A 15,484-nucleotide genomic window follows, 5' to 3' on the forward strand; every position below is an offset into this window, starting at 1 on the left:
ATTTGTCAAACCTAACCTTTATATCCATATATGGATATGCCCTTGGTAGATGTGGCTGTGATACATTTTAATTCTAGGTTTTGGCTTTCAAGAAGTGTGAATCTACCACTTTCTCTTTTTCCTTTCCAGTGGATAGAAGTAGAGGATCAATGTATCACAATGTGCCAGAAATCCAGGTCCCGTTGGGAGAAAAGCTGTCCACCATTCAAGATTACTGGAGCTAAGGTGTTTTGTGAGAAAAAAAAAATTTTATAGTGCTAACCGATATTTGAGGTTTACTTATCACAGCTGTTAGTATTACCCAAATTAACATACAGCATGTAAATTTATTTTAGGAATGAAATCCCTTCCTAACTTTCTTAAGGACACATAGTGATGATCTACATCCTGGTTTGCCCATTGTGATATTCCTTGTATCTCCATTGTCTAAGCCATATCTCTGCTTCATATCTTGTGCCAAATAGAAGGACATTGTTTGCACATATATCCTTTCTAAACTAACCCAGGGCCATCACCTTCTGTATTTGTGACACTTTGGAAACCAGAGCAGAACCATGTTCTACCATTGGCCATATCAAGTTCAATACGATCTCATTTCCTTCTTTACCAATTACACTTCAAAAACTTCCACTTTCAAATGAAAATGCATCAGTTCTATTCCTTAAACCCAAACATATTTTCCCACTACTGCGAAAAAAGTAGCCAGTTTCACTTCATTCACCAACTTGCTCCTAACCACAAATGGAGCTGTTTGTATCAGCCTCCTGCATGGACTGGCTGCTTTACCTATCAAAGCCTCTCAGCCATGCACGAAGAAGAAATATACACCTCTCTTCAGTGGGATAATCCAACATCAGAAACTTCTCAGAAATGTCTGACTTCCACCAAACTTTCAGGTAATGAGTTCTAATTTTTTAGGGTAAGACTTGAGTTTCTGCTTTGTTTCTTGTTCTATGATGAGTCTAAGATTTATTTTTTTCTAATCTGAGATAATCTACTTAGAATATTTTCATATGCCTGACATACTAAATGAAATGAAGTGGAGTAAATAAAGGTGAAAAAAGAAAAGAATGAGAGACTTAACAAATATGTCTCCTTTTCTCTTAAGAAATAAAGAAAGATGCATTTCAAGATTTAGAAAATAAGTAAAATAAATTATATCATTTTAATTCTTGTATCAAACACTCTCTAAATTATTTGATAAATACTAAGAAATAAAAAATGGGAAAAGTGAAAAAATATCATCCTGGAGCTGCCTGCTATAGTAGTCAGTTATGTCTTCTTATTTAATATTTGCATTAGTGTGTTTCTGTTGATGCAACAAGTCATCATAAATTTAGCAACATAAATTTATCATTTTAAAATTTTAGAGATCAAAATTTGAAATGGATTTTACTGTGCCAAAACCAAGATGTTGGTAGGGTTATACAGGAGAATCTATCCCCTTGTCATTTCTAGTTTCTAGACTTGCATTTATTGCTTTCTTTGGCTCTAAGCTCTCTTCTTTCATCTGCAAATCCAATAGCATAACACCTTAACGTTTCTTTGCTTCTATCATTTCATCACATTTTGTGTCTCTAATCATCTGATTCTTGCTTATAAGAATCCAAATAAGCCAGTGTAAACCTCCCATTCCAAATCCTTAATTTAGTAACATCTTCAAAGTGTCTATTGCCACATAAAATACTATTTACAGGTACCAAGGATAAGGAACCCTACCACACTATCTAAAGATAAATTTTATTTATTTTTCTTTGAGTAGTGTTAATATAATAAATCACACATTCTTAAATTTTCCTTCCTAAGAATTATAAAATTAGCTGGAAAAATTTATTCTTCATCCAAAATTATATAACTTATAAAGAAATATATTTTAATCAGTCATATTTAAGTGATACTTAAAAGAGGTATGGGAGATACAACTGCATTCTTGCTCTCAAAAATTCAAGGCAGCTCCCTGGCTTGTGACAATTCCTAAAGACTGTTGAAAAATAAAACATGTAATTAATTAGTAAGGTTGTGATACTATGCATAAAGACCGAGAGGTGTACTATTAAATCTATTTGACATTTTCCAAATCAGATGCATTCCAAATTATCACTTTCATTTCAAAAAGTTTTTAAAAAGGCTTTCTTTCTCCTATTACACATAATTAAAAATTCCAGGCCTCCATAATTTTCCAGTGAGAACGCACCAGTATAAATTCCTTCTTTTGCTCAGCCTCATCTTATCTCTGACCCATCCCTTGCTGGTACTTTCTCTAATTCAATTTCGTTGTCCCAATTTCATGTTTAGGAACATACTGTGTTGTGATGGCGATTTCATGGATTTTCTGCATAGGCTTGTTAACAACATCCATTTTCTTGGGCATCAAATGTAAGTACAAAAGAATATTTTTTAAAAATCTATTAACATATATAAGTTATAAATTACACGTTCATATAATTATATGTATGTCATTACATAAAAACTTCATGATTTCCAAGTGAATGAAAAACCAGTTAAAAACTATTTGAATGTGTCTAAATGATATAAATAAAGGTTTTCTGATTTAAATTATAGGATAATTATTTATTATGTATCTATGTGCACTTGGATATTACTGATAACATCAATGATGGCTTACATATTATTTAACTCAAATCTAATCTTATATATTTCCTTGAGAAAAAAACAATGAGAATAGTTTCTTACTCTTTGTTTCTTTCTTTTTTTCTTTCATCTTTCTTTCTTTTATTTATTTCATGGTGCAAGGGATCAAGCCCAGGGTCTTGTACATACACTAGGCACACTCTACTACTGAGCTACAATCTCCCTCTCATTACTATTATTCTGATTCTATTTGTGAGTCACATTAGCATGCCAAAGGATTGAAAGATTTCAGATATACTCTTCTAATATACAGTTATTCCAAATTACTTTTTCAGATTATTTTAATGTGTTTCACTGCACATTAAGCAAGGTACAATTTCAAATGTTTAAAGCAAAGCTAAGAGCTATATTTGAGCCATACTTAAGCACACTGGTTTATTCCTTTTATTCATATTAGAGAAATGTTTCCATGTCTAGCACATGAAATTTTTATAAAATAGAACAATTATGGAGTTTCCAAATCCATAAAAAAAAAAAACTAAGAACCTCTAATATGGCTTCTGCTAGCACTGAAAAAATATGCTTAGAAAGATAGTGATGGAGGTTATATTTGGATAATTTTTGTGATGACCTTGGCAAATCATTTCTCTATCTCAGAGGCATCTGCTGAACAGGAAGTACAATGAGCTCTGAGAAGGCTAAAGGAAAGTGTTAGATTTTCTTTGACAAGCTTGAACTTGCTCACATAGTGCTAGAAGATGAATTTTCTAATGATTCTTAGAGAACTATTTTAAAACTCAAATCATTCTTGTTACCCTGTGTATCTCCTCAGATGAAATAACACAGCCCAACACAAATGTTAGAAATTCCAGAAAGCTTCCCTTCTCCATCTACCCTCCTTCTGTTTTGTTTTCAATATTTTAAGTAAATTCTAGTCCATCTATTAAGATGCTCATATGTTAAATATCTGTTTATCAAACACACTAGAAAAATTCATTTAAATAGAACTAATGGTAAGTCAGTAAACATCTTGATATTCTTCAGTAAAAACTGAGAACCTTTTTTATTATTTTTTATTAGTTTATTATAGTTATACTTAATATTGTAGTACATTTTGACATAACCATACAAGCATAGAATATAATTTGGTCCCCTTCAAAACTTGGGATGTTTAATGAAATAGTTCCAACCTCTTTTCTAACTTTACAACACAAAAATCCATATTGAACTCATTGCAGATGTAGTTTAAATATTAATTCTATAAAATAAATTTCAATGTTTCTTTTATAAATATTAAGGGAATAAAAGAAACTTAAAAATTTAAAAAGCTGTATCTGATTAAGAACAAAATTAACTGAATAGATAACATCTTATAGCAATATTGTCAAGTGAATGGAATATAAAATTTGGTTATATATAAAAATAAAATCTAGAGTGTCCAACTACAACAATCAGATGATAAAAAAATCATATAATATGTGTCTATAAAAGTACATTGGACGTTTTAAATGTCTTTAATAATACTTGATGTCAGTATATATATAATTTTGTCTTATTCTCTGTCTAGTGCATGAGATGTGTTTAGATAAACTATGACAATCATATTTCTAAGAATTGTTAGTTATTGTAAATGATACTAATTAATTTTGTCCTAGTAATACCACATTATAAATTTCTCTTATAGATAAACTTGTACACACAGCAGTAGGAAGTTTTAAAAACTGGAAAAATCCAAATGGTACATCAATAAGAGACCATTTAAATAACTAATATTTCATCTATACAATAGAGTACCATGAAGGGGAGGGAGAGAGAAAGAGAAGCAATCTTTTTATGCACTGCTATAGAAATATCTCCATGGTACACTATTAGGTTAAAAAAAGGGCAACATTCAAAATACTGTATATTATGCTATAATTTGATTTAAAAAGAATATTTTCTTGAATTTACACAAAATAACAATAGAGTATATAAGTATGATAGATGATGATAATGATGATGATAACAAGCTATGTCAGTTATACTTGCTTGTGTTTTTTAAAAATATTTTAATCCTATGAATGTAGGATATGCCAATTTTCCTTTATATCTTTAGACAAAAATTGTTTGAAAAAAAATAAAGTTACTTTGATAAAAATAATGAGACACTAGCTAGACTCTAATATGTTTAAGACTAGCAGTAATTTCTGGAAAATTCTTACAAGTAAAAGATTTTTTGTTTTATCTTATAGCTGTAAATAAGTATTACACAGATGTAATACTTTTTCCTTTGAATTTTGTCCAAATGTAGTAGCTTTCATTTATTTTTTGTTGTTATCAACCTTATGATTTTCCTGGGTCTTCTCATATATTCTTAGCTAGATTTAATGTACATTGTACAGCACATATTTTTATTTGGGGTGTTTTAGAAGTATTTTGTTATGCTTCCCCAGGTAATTACAATGTTAACCTTACTTGTTGGAAATGAATTCCAACCTCAAATAAAAGTGAAGTATTTTGCTTCCCATTTAGGATAAAAAAGAGAAGTCTCATTTCCCTTTCTCCAGTTTTAATAGTTTTGTATAGTACAAGCTAATCAGAGAGTAATAAACAGAGCAACAATCGCTTCTAAAATACAGCTAATCTAAAAAAAAGCATCTTATATTTCAAGTTCCTAAAAATTAAATTATTGCATTTTACTAAGTTTGCCAAATAGCTAACAAGATAAAATAAAGAACACCATTGTCCTATTCCCCCACTCTGGTTAGGCCCAAACTTTGATAAGAGAAAAAACAATCCAATCAGCTGAGCCAGAGTTTCTTGATCCACAGAGAAGCAGGGCATGAACTCCTGCTTTCTCTAGTTCCTGGTTATTGATTTCCAATATTTTCTTTTTAGCAGCAATGTTGGTGAGTAAAACAAATCAGAATGTGAAATATGTGATTTAATGTCCTATTGTGTGTCCTGCCTTGGCCAGTAAGGGGGAGATGGGCAAAGTAATGATGATGCAAATTGCTTTATTTTACAAATTATAATCTTCCCCTTCATTATAATATTCACTATTAGGAGCACAGCCAAATTGTGTCCTGTTTCCCCAAAAGGCAGAGTTAACTAGATCTTAAGTGGGCCAATCTTAATTAATATTTACTTTGTTTTCATTTTTCTAATAATTCATGAACCTAAATGGCAGCTAGGAAGAGTAGAGTTTGGCCACTTCATTTATTACAAGTAAGATCAGCCTATCTTTATCAGATAGTCCTTTTTTGATCTTGTTTACCTCCTTTTTCTTGTTAAAAAATAGAAATCATTTTACAGTTCTATTCACTTTCTTCCTTTTCCCCTATTTTTCTCTAGAAGATCTGAGTTTTACTCCTTTAGATTTGGCTGACATGTATTGTTTATTATTTTTAATTTACTAATGATTGCCAATTAATTAGTAATTTACCAATTAATTAACTAATTAATTTACTAAGAGATTGCCATTCTCTCTCCTATTTAACAACATAGGCACTTAATGACTGCCAGTTAATAATTATTAATATGTCATGAGCTTATTTGAAGCTAATTCTGTAGCTCTCTATTAAACTATCTCTACAGAGTAAATGGCGCTGGCACAGCTCTTCTACTCAGAACTAACAAGTTCATTTAGCAAAGTCAGAATACAAAGTAAATACACAAAAATCAATTTTATATTTATACTTTAGTAATGAACATGAACATCAAAATTAAAAATGTAGTACTAATTGTATTTACTCTAAACAATGAAATGCTTAACAAAACATGTTCAGAATGTATATGCTGAAAACTACTAGATGAAAGAAATAAAAAAAACTAAGTGGAAATACAGGGCATGTTCATGAATTGTAAGACTCAACACAGGAAAAATGTCAGTTTTGCTCAAATTCATATGCAGATTACTGCTCCCCCTGGGGGAAATAACGATCACACACACAAACAAAAAAAAAAAAAAAAAAAACTTTTCAATAAATACTGATGTATAAATTGTATATCTTTAATATTCAAGTGTGACATTTTCCTGCATATTCAATAATTCTTATTTGAATGTTCACCATTACAAATTCTTTTTTATGGTTTTCTGGAGCCTCCTTCTTTTTGGGGGGGGGCAGAGGGGTTGTTGTTACTGTTTTGATTTATTTGAAGTACTAGAGAGTGAATCCAGGGTGCTTAATCACTGAGCCTCATCCCCAGTCATTATTTTTTATTTTGAGACAGAATGTCACTAAGTTTGTCAGGGCTTCACTAAATTGCTGAGGCTGGCCTGAAATTTGCAACCCTCCTGCCTCAGCCTCCTGAGTTGCAGGTTTAATGCAATTCTTTTCAAGATATGAGCAAGATTTCTTGTGGATGTAGATAATGTGATTCTAAAGTTCATATGCAGCATCAAAAGAACTAGAGTAGTTAAAGCAAGAATAATGAGGGAGGAAACAATCTTCCTGATTTTAAAACATCATATAGCAGTATTAATGAGGGCTATGTGTATTACTGAACAATACAGCAACAAAATACAAGAGAACCTGGTAATAGTGTCACACAAATATGCTCGGCTGATTTTTTATATAGATACAAAATTAACTCTATGAAGCAGAATAACATTTTCAACAAATACTGATGTATAAATTGCATATCCATTGGCAAAAAAGTCTTAAGTCTCACATCTTATAAAAATATCAAAAATCAACTGAAAATGTGTCACAGTGTCAACTATAAAGCAAACACTATAAAACTCTTAGAAAATATGGAGAATTTTTTTTCAGTATCTAAGGGTAGGCAGAGATATTGGAATTGACATCAAAAGAATAAGTAATAAAAAGAAAACACTGTTAAGCTGCATGTTCCTCAACATTAAAAATGTTTTCCTTACAAAAGACACTATTAAAAACCATTTACAGATGAACTAAATACTTGCAAACTTCACATCCAATAATGGACTAGAATATAAAAAGTATATAAAAACTTTCAAACTCAACAGTGAAAGATCAAACTACTCAACTAGAAAATAAAAAAACAAATCAAAATACATCTCTTCAAAGAAGATATACAGACTTAAGCATATATACTTAAGTAAGCATAAGAAAAGATGATCAATGTGATTAACATTCACGAAAAGCAATTAAAGCCACAGTGAGATATCACTACACACCTCTCAGAGAGCTAAAAATAAAAAGTAATCACAACATCAAGTGCTCATGAGAGTAAAGAGAGCTGGCTTACTCACTTCAGTAAAATGGAACAATCACTCTGGAAAATCTCACAGTGATTTCTTTTAAAAATCTAAACTTATTACCCCAACAGAACATAGCAATTGCACTCCTGAGCATTTCCCTCAGAGAAATGAGAGCTTATATTTACTAAAAGCTGTACAGGCAGGTGTACAGCAGCTTTATTGGAAATGAGCAAAGCCAGAAAACTACACAGATCTTCTTTAATAGGCAAATGGTTAAACAGATGTGGTAATCCATATCAACAATAAAAAATGAATTATCTATCTACTTATGACAACAATCCAGTGAATCACCAAGAAATTATTGTGAATGGAAAAGGCCAATTACAAAGTGTTACATACTATAAGATCCCACTTATGACATCACTGAAATGACAAAACTATAGAACTAGAACATAGATTAGTGTTGGGAGCGATGGGGCAAGAGGGTAATGGGTATGCTTACTTATAAAAGGAAATATGATGGCCATACATGGTGATGGAGAAGCTGTGCATCTTGAATATATCGATTTCAATATCCTGGTATTGTCATTGACCTATAATTTTGCAAGATGTTTCTCTTTGGTTGAAAGTGGGCCAGGGGTACCTGAAATCTTTATTATTTTTTTGTAGCTGCATATGAATTCACATTGCCTCAAAATAAAATTTGAGTTATAAAGATGAAACTTTTATGTGATAGTTAAGTTCATTATTTCCATTGTAAAGATAGTCTGTTGCAGGAATATATGCATGAAAATGTATCAAATGTTCAATCATATCTTAATAATACATTAACAATTTCAACAGCAATGATCTGCTCTACCATTGGTCCCTTCCCCTGCAAAAAAGTTTAATATATCCCCTGAGCTGAAGGGCAAATTAATAGATTAGAAAATAAAGCAGAAATAATATAGAGAATAAAAAAGGAGTTGTAAAAAAAGAGCAAAATATACAAAAGTGAGAGAGAGACACAAAACCCAAGAACACTAGAATATGTGTTATAGTAGAGCCAAAAGTGGAAAAGGAAGTGTTGGACAAAAGTACTATTATAAGGCTTTTGAATAAAAATTTTCCAAAATTGATTAAAAACATTAAACTGCAAGTTCAAGAAATTCTATTACAACCAAATAAGATAAATACTCAATGCATGTTAAGAGAAGTGTTTACTGTAATAGGAACAGGCAGCTACTTTATAAAGTGATTTTTTTAAAAGAAATGGGCTTAGTAAGCTAGTCAGAATAGTAAGGGAAAAAAACTAATACAGTATTAAAGTATCAGATACTAAAACAAATTACAAAGTTAAAGTAATTAAGGCCCTGACATGCTGAAATATGAATAAATAAATAGATGAGCTGAATATAATTAAAACAAAACTAAATCTTAGTAGTTTATTAGATATTTACAGTGATTTAAATGCAGCAACTGAAGAGTTATGGGGGTGGAAGATATTCAACAAATGACTAAGACAACTCTGTAGATACCTGGGGGAAACATTGAAGTTATATCTTACAATTTACAATCAAATAAATTCCACATACATCAAAATATAAATTAAAATATAGAAGTATAATCTCACATATAAAACTCTTTTACTAAAAATTAATCAAAAATACTGAATCTATGTGGCATAAACTACCACAAACCCAACATACAAACTAGAAACACATAATTGTAGCTCATATCATACAAAATCTGCCTCCACATCATGTTTGTGCACACAGTATCAGATAACAGGGTCGGTTGCTAAAAGAGACTCGCCTGACTCAGAATGAGAGCATTCATAAATCTAGTTTATTATAAGGTAAGGACACAACTTAACAACATCATAAAAGTAAACATATATATTAGCCAAAGTCTGTCTCATCAGAAGGATCCTGGAGAGGTAGCACCTTTTCCTGACTCTGAAAGTGTCCTGTGAGGACACAGCTTCTCTCCTGGATCTGAAATCAATGACATGTATATAGGGTATGTTGGTCCTAAGGAGCTCAAAATGGAGCCTCACTTGGGGATTATTATATTTTGCTGATCACAAAGGCAAAACTTTGCTGAGGCTAAGTAACCTGGCTCAGCACCACAATTCTTTCATGGTCTCATTATAACCAAGGACAAATCACATATTATACTGTCATCAATAAACAATGCTGACAAGATAGTATAATCTGGTCCCCTAATTCCTGGACTCTTGGTTATAAAAGTACACTATTAATCAGTATGTCTCATGCCTTTTCTGAAGGTCAGTGCCATTGTGAACTTATAAAACACTGCTCAGGCTGATTTGGGGCTTGCTGGAACTATTTCTCAGAGCACAATAAAAAAATAAAAGACTAGAAACTCAACAGGGAGAAAATCACAAAGGATATAATCATACATTTCATACAAAGGAAAATACATCTGACTTTATTCATGTAAAAAGAACTTTAACTTCAAACATAAAAAGATAATTGCACATCTACATATTTCTATACTATACACGTGTAAATTCATAATATGGATGGTAGTTTGGAAATATCTAATACAATTTAAATGTCCACAAATTTTGACCTTATCTTAAAAATACACTTGCACATGTAAAGTGATGTAAGACTAAGATTCTTTATGCAATAATGCTTTTTGCCATAAAAGAAAAATTACAAATCACCTAAAAGGCAATAGAAAAATATAGGACATTCACATGATGGAATCTTACAGGTATGATGAAAGAGTAACAGAAAGTTTTTGATGTGTCATTATAGAACTAGAACCAAAGTATATAAGTTCTTACCTTAGGTACATATATGAGTGCACATATAGTGCGATGCTGCTACATCGTGTACAAAGAAATGAAAAGTTGTGCTGCAATTGTGTACAATGAATCAAAATGCATTCTGTTTTCATATGTATACGTACCTAATTAAAATAAATAAATTTTAAAAATATATATTTAAAGTAATAAAAGGTACAATATCATGTAAATAGATTGTCACCCTTTGTATAAAGGGGAGAAGAGTATTTTATATTCATTGGTTTGTCAAATTAAAAATATCTTCGGAAAAATAAAGAAGAAATTGATAAACTCATCTGCTCTTAGTGAAACTGGGTAGTTTGAAAAAAAAAAAAAAAAACATGGATACCAATATGGCTTTTTGCTCTGCATCCCTTGAAACATTTGATTCTTTTTATAGTAATTACTTAATCATAGTAAGTGTAGTAATTAATGGGTTTCACTGTGGCATTTCCATGAGTACACGTATTATGCTTTGATTATATTCACCCTCCCTACTATTCTTTCTTTTCCTTCCTTCTGTTCCATTTTACCCTATTCCTCCACTTCTTCAATAATCCATCTTCTATTTTCTTGTCATTTTTGTTCATTTCTACATATGAGAGAAAACATGGTATACTTAATCTTTGTGTGTCAAGCTAATTTTAACATTTGATGCTTGAAAAATGTAAATTTTAAATTTTTCAAAAATCTAAAATAATGCATATTCAAGTCTCAAAACTTATCAGTAATTTAGAGCTTTCTTTAGTCTGTGTTGAAGGATTACTTGGTTATAAGATGTCAGTATTTTGGTAGGAATGAGTATTCCTGTCTGTAGTTTTCCAGGTATCTACCATCTCAATGCAGCAGCAAGAAAAACTCATCCACCAGGAAAGAGCATTGTTGAACTTTACGCAATGGAAGAGAAACCATGACATTCAGATGAAATATTGTCAAACCTTGATGCAAAACTCTTTCAGTTTGGGTAATTGATATAAGATCAGTTGTTTTCAGTAGAAATCCAAATGCATGCACTAACTCCTCAGAAAAAAACAATGATATATTTTATTCTCTTCAAAATTGTTCTTCAGAATTTTATAGTAGGGGGACATGATTTTGATGCTTTTTACTCTTATCTACTCCAATAGTATAGGGAAAACACTAAGTTTTCAAAAAGAAAATGCAGCTAAACAACAGTTCTGGAAGTTTAAGTATCTTTTCTCCTGTAAAACTGTGCCAGATCTCTTGGTCAAATTTTTGCTCTTTGTTCTACTTTATGCAGTTGATCTTCTTTTTGTGAATACATTCTTTCTTAAAACAAATTCCTTCAAACATTGAATACTAATGCTTACCTTTTAGTTATGTCGAAGTCCTAAAATAAGCATACTGTTCATTTACATCCTTCTTCCATTTTCTTCCCCTACATGTTTTCAAATCATTCCTGAAGTTGTACTGTTTGTTCTGTCTGCTAGACATGAAATATTTCTTGCTTAACTCTCAGAATCTGAACATGAACTCAAGGCTTACTATTCAATTCATCTAGTTATTCAGTACACTTCAGGTTAAATTTGAGCAGTAAGATTAACAGGCCTAAGATAATAAGTGAACAAGAAAAGATTGTAAATATTGTAAATTCAAAGAAAGGAAAAGATTGATAAAACTGAGAAAATCATATAAATTTTTATAGAAGAGGAAATATTTGGGTAAAAATGTCTCCGAATTACTTTTAAATAAACCAACTCTTAGAGACCTATTGTAGGTCAAAAGTATTATATAAATCTTACGGTTCTCAGTATCAGAAAAACTGGAATTGCTAAGTGCTACACATGGGAATGGCTAAGTGCTGCACATGGTTATAGTGTTTAGTTTTCCTGGAGGTGACAGAGGGTTAGTCTGGGGAGATATTCTACTAATTTTTACAGTGGTGACAATAATGTGAAATGTTTCTATTCAAAGCCTGTAACTGCAGTCCTTGTTCGGACAACTGGATTCAGAATGGAAAGAGTTGTTACTATGTCTCTGATATTTGGAAAAGTTGGCTAGCCAGCAAAGAGGCTTGTTTGAAAGAGGGCTCCAGTCTTCTACAAATAGACAGCAAAGAAGAAATGGTAAATTCAGCTTTATGGTTACATGTCACTCTGAAAATACTATGTTACTTATTAAAAGAAAGAAGATTCTCCTAAGATAGAATTCTTTTAATATTTTTAATAGTTTATAAAGTTCATAAAAATAAATACTTATAAAAATAAATTTATAAAAATAATTACTTAAAAGATATAAAGTAGGAATTACTATGCTTTATTTTCCTTTTAATGGGAGAAGCAAAAATCAGGTTGCTTTTACAGAAGTCAAGGAGAGTATATTAGTTCTATGTCCTTGGTTAATGAAAAAGAAAAGGAAAAGACTAGACCACAAGAAAAACAGTCTTCCATGACATGTAGCCCACTTCAACATACACATACATGATTATTGCATATATTTTCCAATGTATTTCTCCATGCTATAGAGAAATAGAATAATCTGGAAAACCAGAAGTATAAAAAACTGAGGTGATGTCATGAAATGAATAGGTCTAATAAAACCAAGTATTTGGTAAATGAAATGTTAAGTTGATATTAAACATAGTTCAGTAATATTTTAACAAGTGAACAAGATATTTCTCTAAAATCATTCTACACATAAATATATATGAAACAGAATGCATAATTACAACATATCTTTTACTACATTAAAAATGTATTCTGACTATATTTAGTAATTAGTTGAAGCTCATTTCTACAAGAATAGTGAGAAAACAATGTGTTAAGGATATATGGTAAGCTAGGAAGGCTTGAACTATTATAATTATGGGTATACAAAATTATTTTCTGTGTAAATTTGATGATGAAAGTTATAAATGTTTTTTAACAAAATATATTTGCAGTTACATTGCTTCTGGAATCTCCTAAACTATTGGTAATATTGAAGTATACTAGGAAAGAGTGATCCACGTGTCATATGATATAAAAAATCTTTTTACGTCTGCTTATGAGGGGTCAGTATAACCTACCCCCTTCCTTTTTTTTTTTTTTTTTTTGTTGACATCTATTGTCAGACTCTGAATCCATTCATTAAAATTACTTTAATATCAAATGCCTTTTTCCCATTGTCTTTAATACTACATTGGTCATACAGAAACAGAAGAAAAATCTATAAGATGTATCCCCACTTTTTTGTTTCATTTTGTTGTTTTTAAATAACCCCCTCTCTTTTTCTTCAGCACTAAAGTTACCATTTATTTCCAGCTAGGCAAAATGTCAGAATTCATACTTCATGATAGTTTTATTCATGGTTTATTTTTTTCTTGGTTCATGTTCAGATCTTCTCTCATAGGTTTTTATCACCAAAAACTTGCAGAAGCTCAAAGCAGGCTATGCGTACTGGGTGGAAATATCTCAGGATGGACTTCAGGCACCTTTGCTTTGGCAAGATGGCTCCTCTCCTTCTCCCGACCTGTAAGTCTCAGAGGAAAATGTTGTGAGAATAACTAGAATGATGAGGCAATTCAAAGGTTAATTTTATTGTGCACACTGGATTCCCTTCAGGAGACATATCAGCATTTCAATATCACAGGCTCCTGATTGAAATTAAAGCTAATGTTATGAAGAGGTAGTTTCACAGCTTCTAAATCTTCTTCTCAGCCCTCCAAACATTATCCTACAGAAAATAAACCAAAATATGAGTGTCTAAATGAGCAATATAACATAATTATCAAGTGCATTTTCTCTGTATCACTTAATGTTTAGAGCACTAAGGGAAACAGATTGTAATAATTATTAAGCAATTATCATATTGAACTTTTCAGATAGAACTAGAGAGACTGGTGAGCAGAATCAAGTACCCTACTACCTTGAGAATTAAGAGTCAGGAGACATATACTATCTACCACCTATCTTTGTGTATACATGGCTTCCTTTTCTTCGTACACTGTTAAAATTACATTAACATATTTTTATGGAGACAAAACTGCTGCTGCTGAAGGAGGAGGATAAAACCACCACAGGAGGGTGCCATATTAAAACAAAAAGGCCTCTCTCATGTGTTAACCTCAAAAGCATCCTTGTCACACTCCCATCTAACCTCAGATATGCTGACTTGCCTTTCCAGGTTACCAACAAAGAGACCCCAGTCAACCAACCAGCTCTGCAGATTCCTCAAAGACAATGTCCTTTTGTCAGATAACTGTAACAACCGGAAATATTTTATCTGTGAGAAGTGCTCATTAAGATGCTCTATCTGAAAGAATTTGCTCAAAAAGATCTATAACGCTGGTATTTGAAACAGGCCATTGAAAAACCTGCCACAAAAAGACTAAGAGCAAATACAGAAGTAAACCAGTGTATGGGCTTTGAAACCAGCTTCCTAGAAATCAACGCTTACTTTCATATTTTCACTTGGAAATGTCTTCAACAATTTGAAGATTTCAGTTGACATTGTTCAAATTGCCAATAAATTGATTGGAATTACAGAGGACCAGACACTGATGCTCTATGAACAAACAAGAACATAATTTCCTTCCCTCCCTCCCTCTTTCTCTTTTCTTCCTTCCCTTCCCTTCCCTTCTCCTCTCTTTTCCTCTCCTCTCCTCTCCTCTCCTCTCAGGGCCATTGAGAAAATAAAATTTGTCTGTAAATTGTCAGTGACTACTTGGAGAGAATATGTTTGAAAGTCAATTAATCCTCTTCAAATAAAATTTTCCTCTATATTCAATCTCCTCTCCTCTCCTCTCCTCTTCTCTCTCTCTTTCTCTCTCTCTCTTTCAGATAGAACTAGGAGACTCCCCCACCCTCTCTTCTTTTGTCCAGAGACAGTATAAATATCACGCAGAAATCAATATGTGATTGGAGGAGGTGGTCCAGTTATAACTGATTGATTTTTTAAAATAAATAAATAAATGTAAAGCTTGCAGCCTG

General features: G+C 31.6%; 1 protein-coding gene across 2 annotated transcripts; it reads left to right on the forward strand.

Annotated features, from left to right (window-relative positions):
* Positions 1-249: 249 nt before the first annotated feature.
* Clec9a (C-type lectin domain containing 9A) lies at positions 250-15,484 on the forward strand. 2 transcript variants are annotated; one of them, XM_015489569.2, is made up of 6 exons: positions 254-896; positions 2,296-2,376; positions 11,371-11,517; positions 12,489-12,640; positions 13,905-14,026; positions 14,679-15,484. In XM_015489569.2, exons 1-6 carry the CDS (start codon positions 638-640, stop codon positions 14,809-14,811), a joined length of 894 nt encoding a protein of 297 aa, XP_015345055.1. In that variant the 5' UTR covers positions 254-637; the 3' UTR covers positions 14,812-15,484. The 2 variants fall into 2 exon arrangements, with proteins under 2 accessions (XP_048651339.1, XP_015345055.1); XM_048795382.1 differs by lacking the exon at positions 11,371-11,517 and having other exon boundaries at positions 250-896.

The sequence above is a fragment of the Marmota marmota genome, unplaced genomic scaffold (genome assembly GCF_001458135.2).
Source record: "Marmota marmota marmota unplaced genomic scaffold, marMar, whole genome shotgun sequence".
Taxonomy (NCBI): Eukaryota; Metazoa; Chordata; class Mammalia; order Rodentia; family Sciuridae; genus Marmota; species Marmota marmota.

What these genes read in the sequence shown, in the direction of transcription:
- Clec9a (XM_015489569.2), top strand. Translation starts at nt 638, where the DNA reads ATGAAAATGCATCAGTTCTATTCCTTAAACCCAAACATATTTTCCCAC. An exon ending in GACTTCCACCAAACTTTCAG is followed by an intron (nt 897 to 2,295) that starts GTAATGAGTTCT and finishes TTTCATGTTTAG; the next exon opens with GAACATACTGTGTTGTGATG. An exon ending in TCCTCTCCTTCTCCCGACCT is followed by an intron (nt 14,027 to 14,678) that starts GTAAGTCTCAGA and finishes TTGCCTTTCCAG; the next exon opens with GTTACCAACAAAGAGACCCC.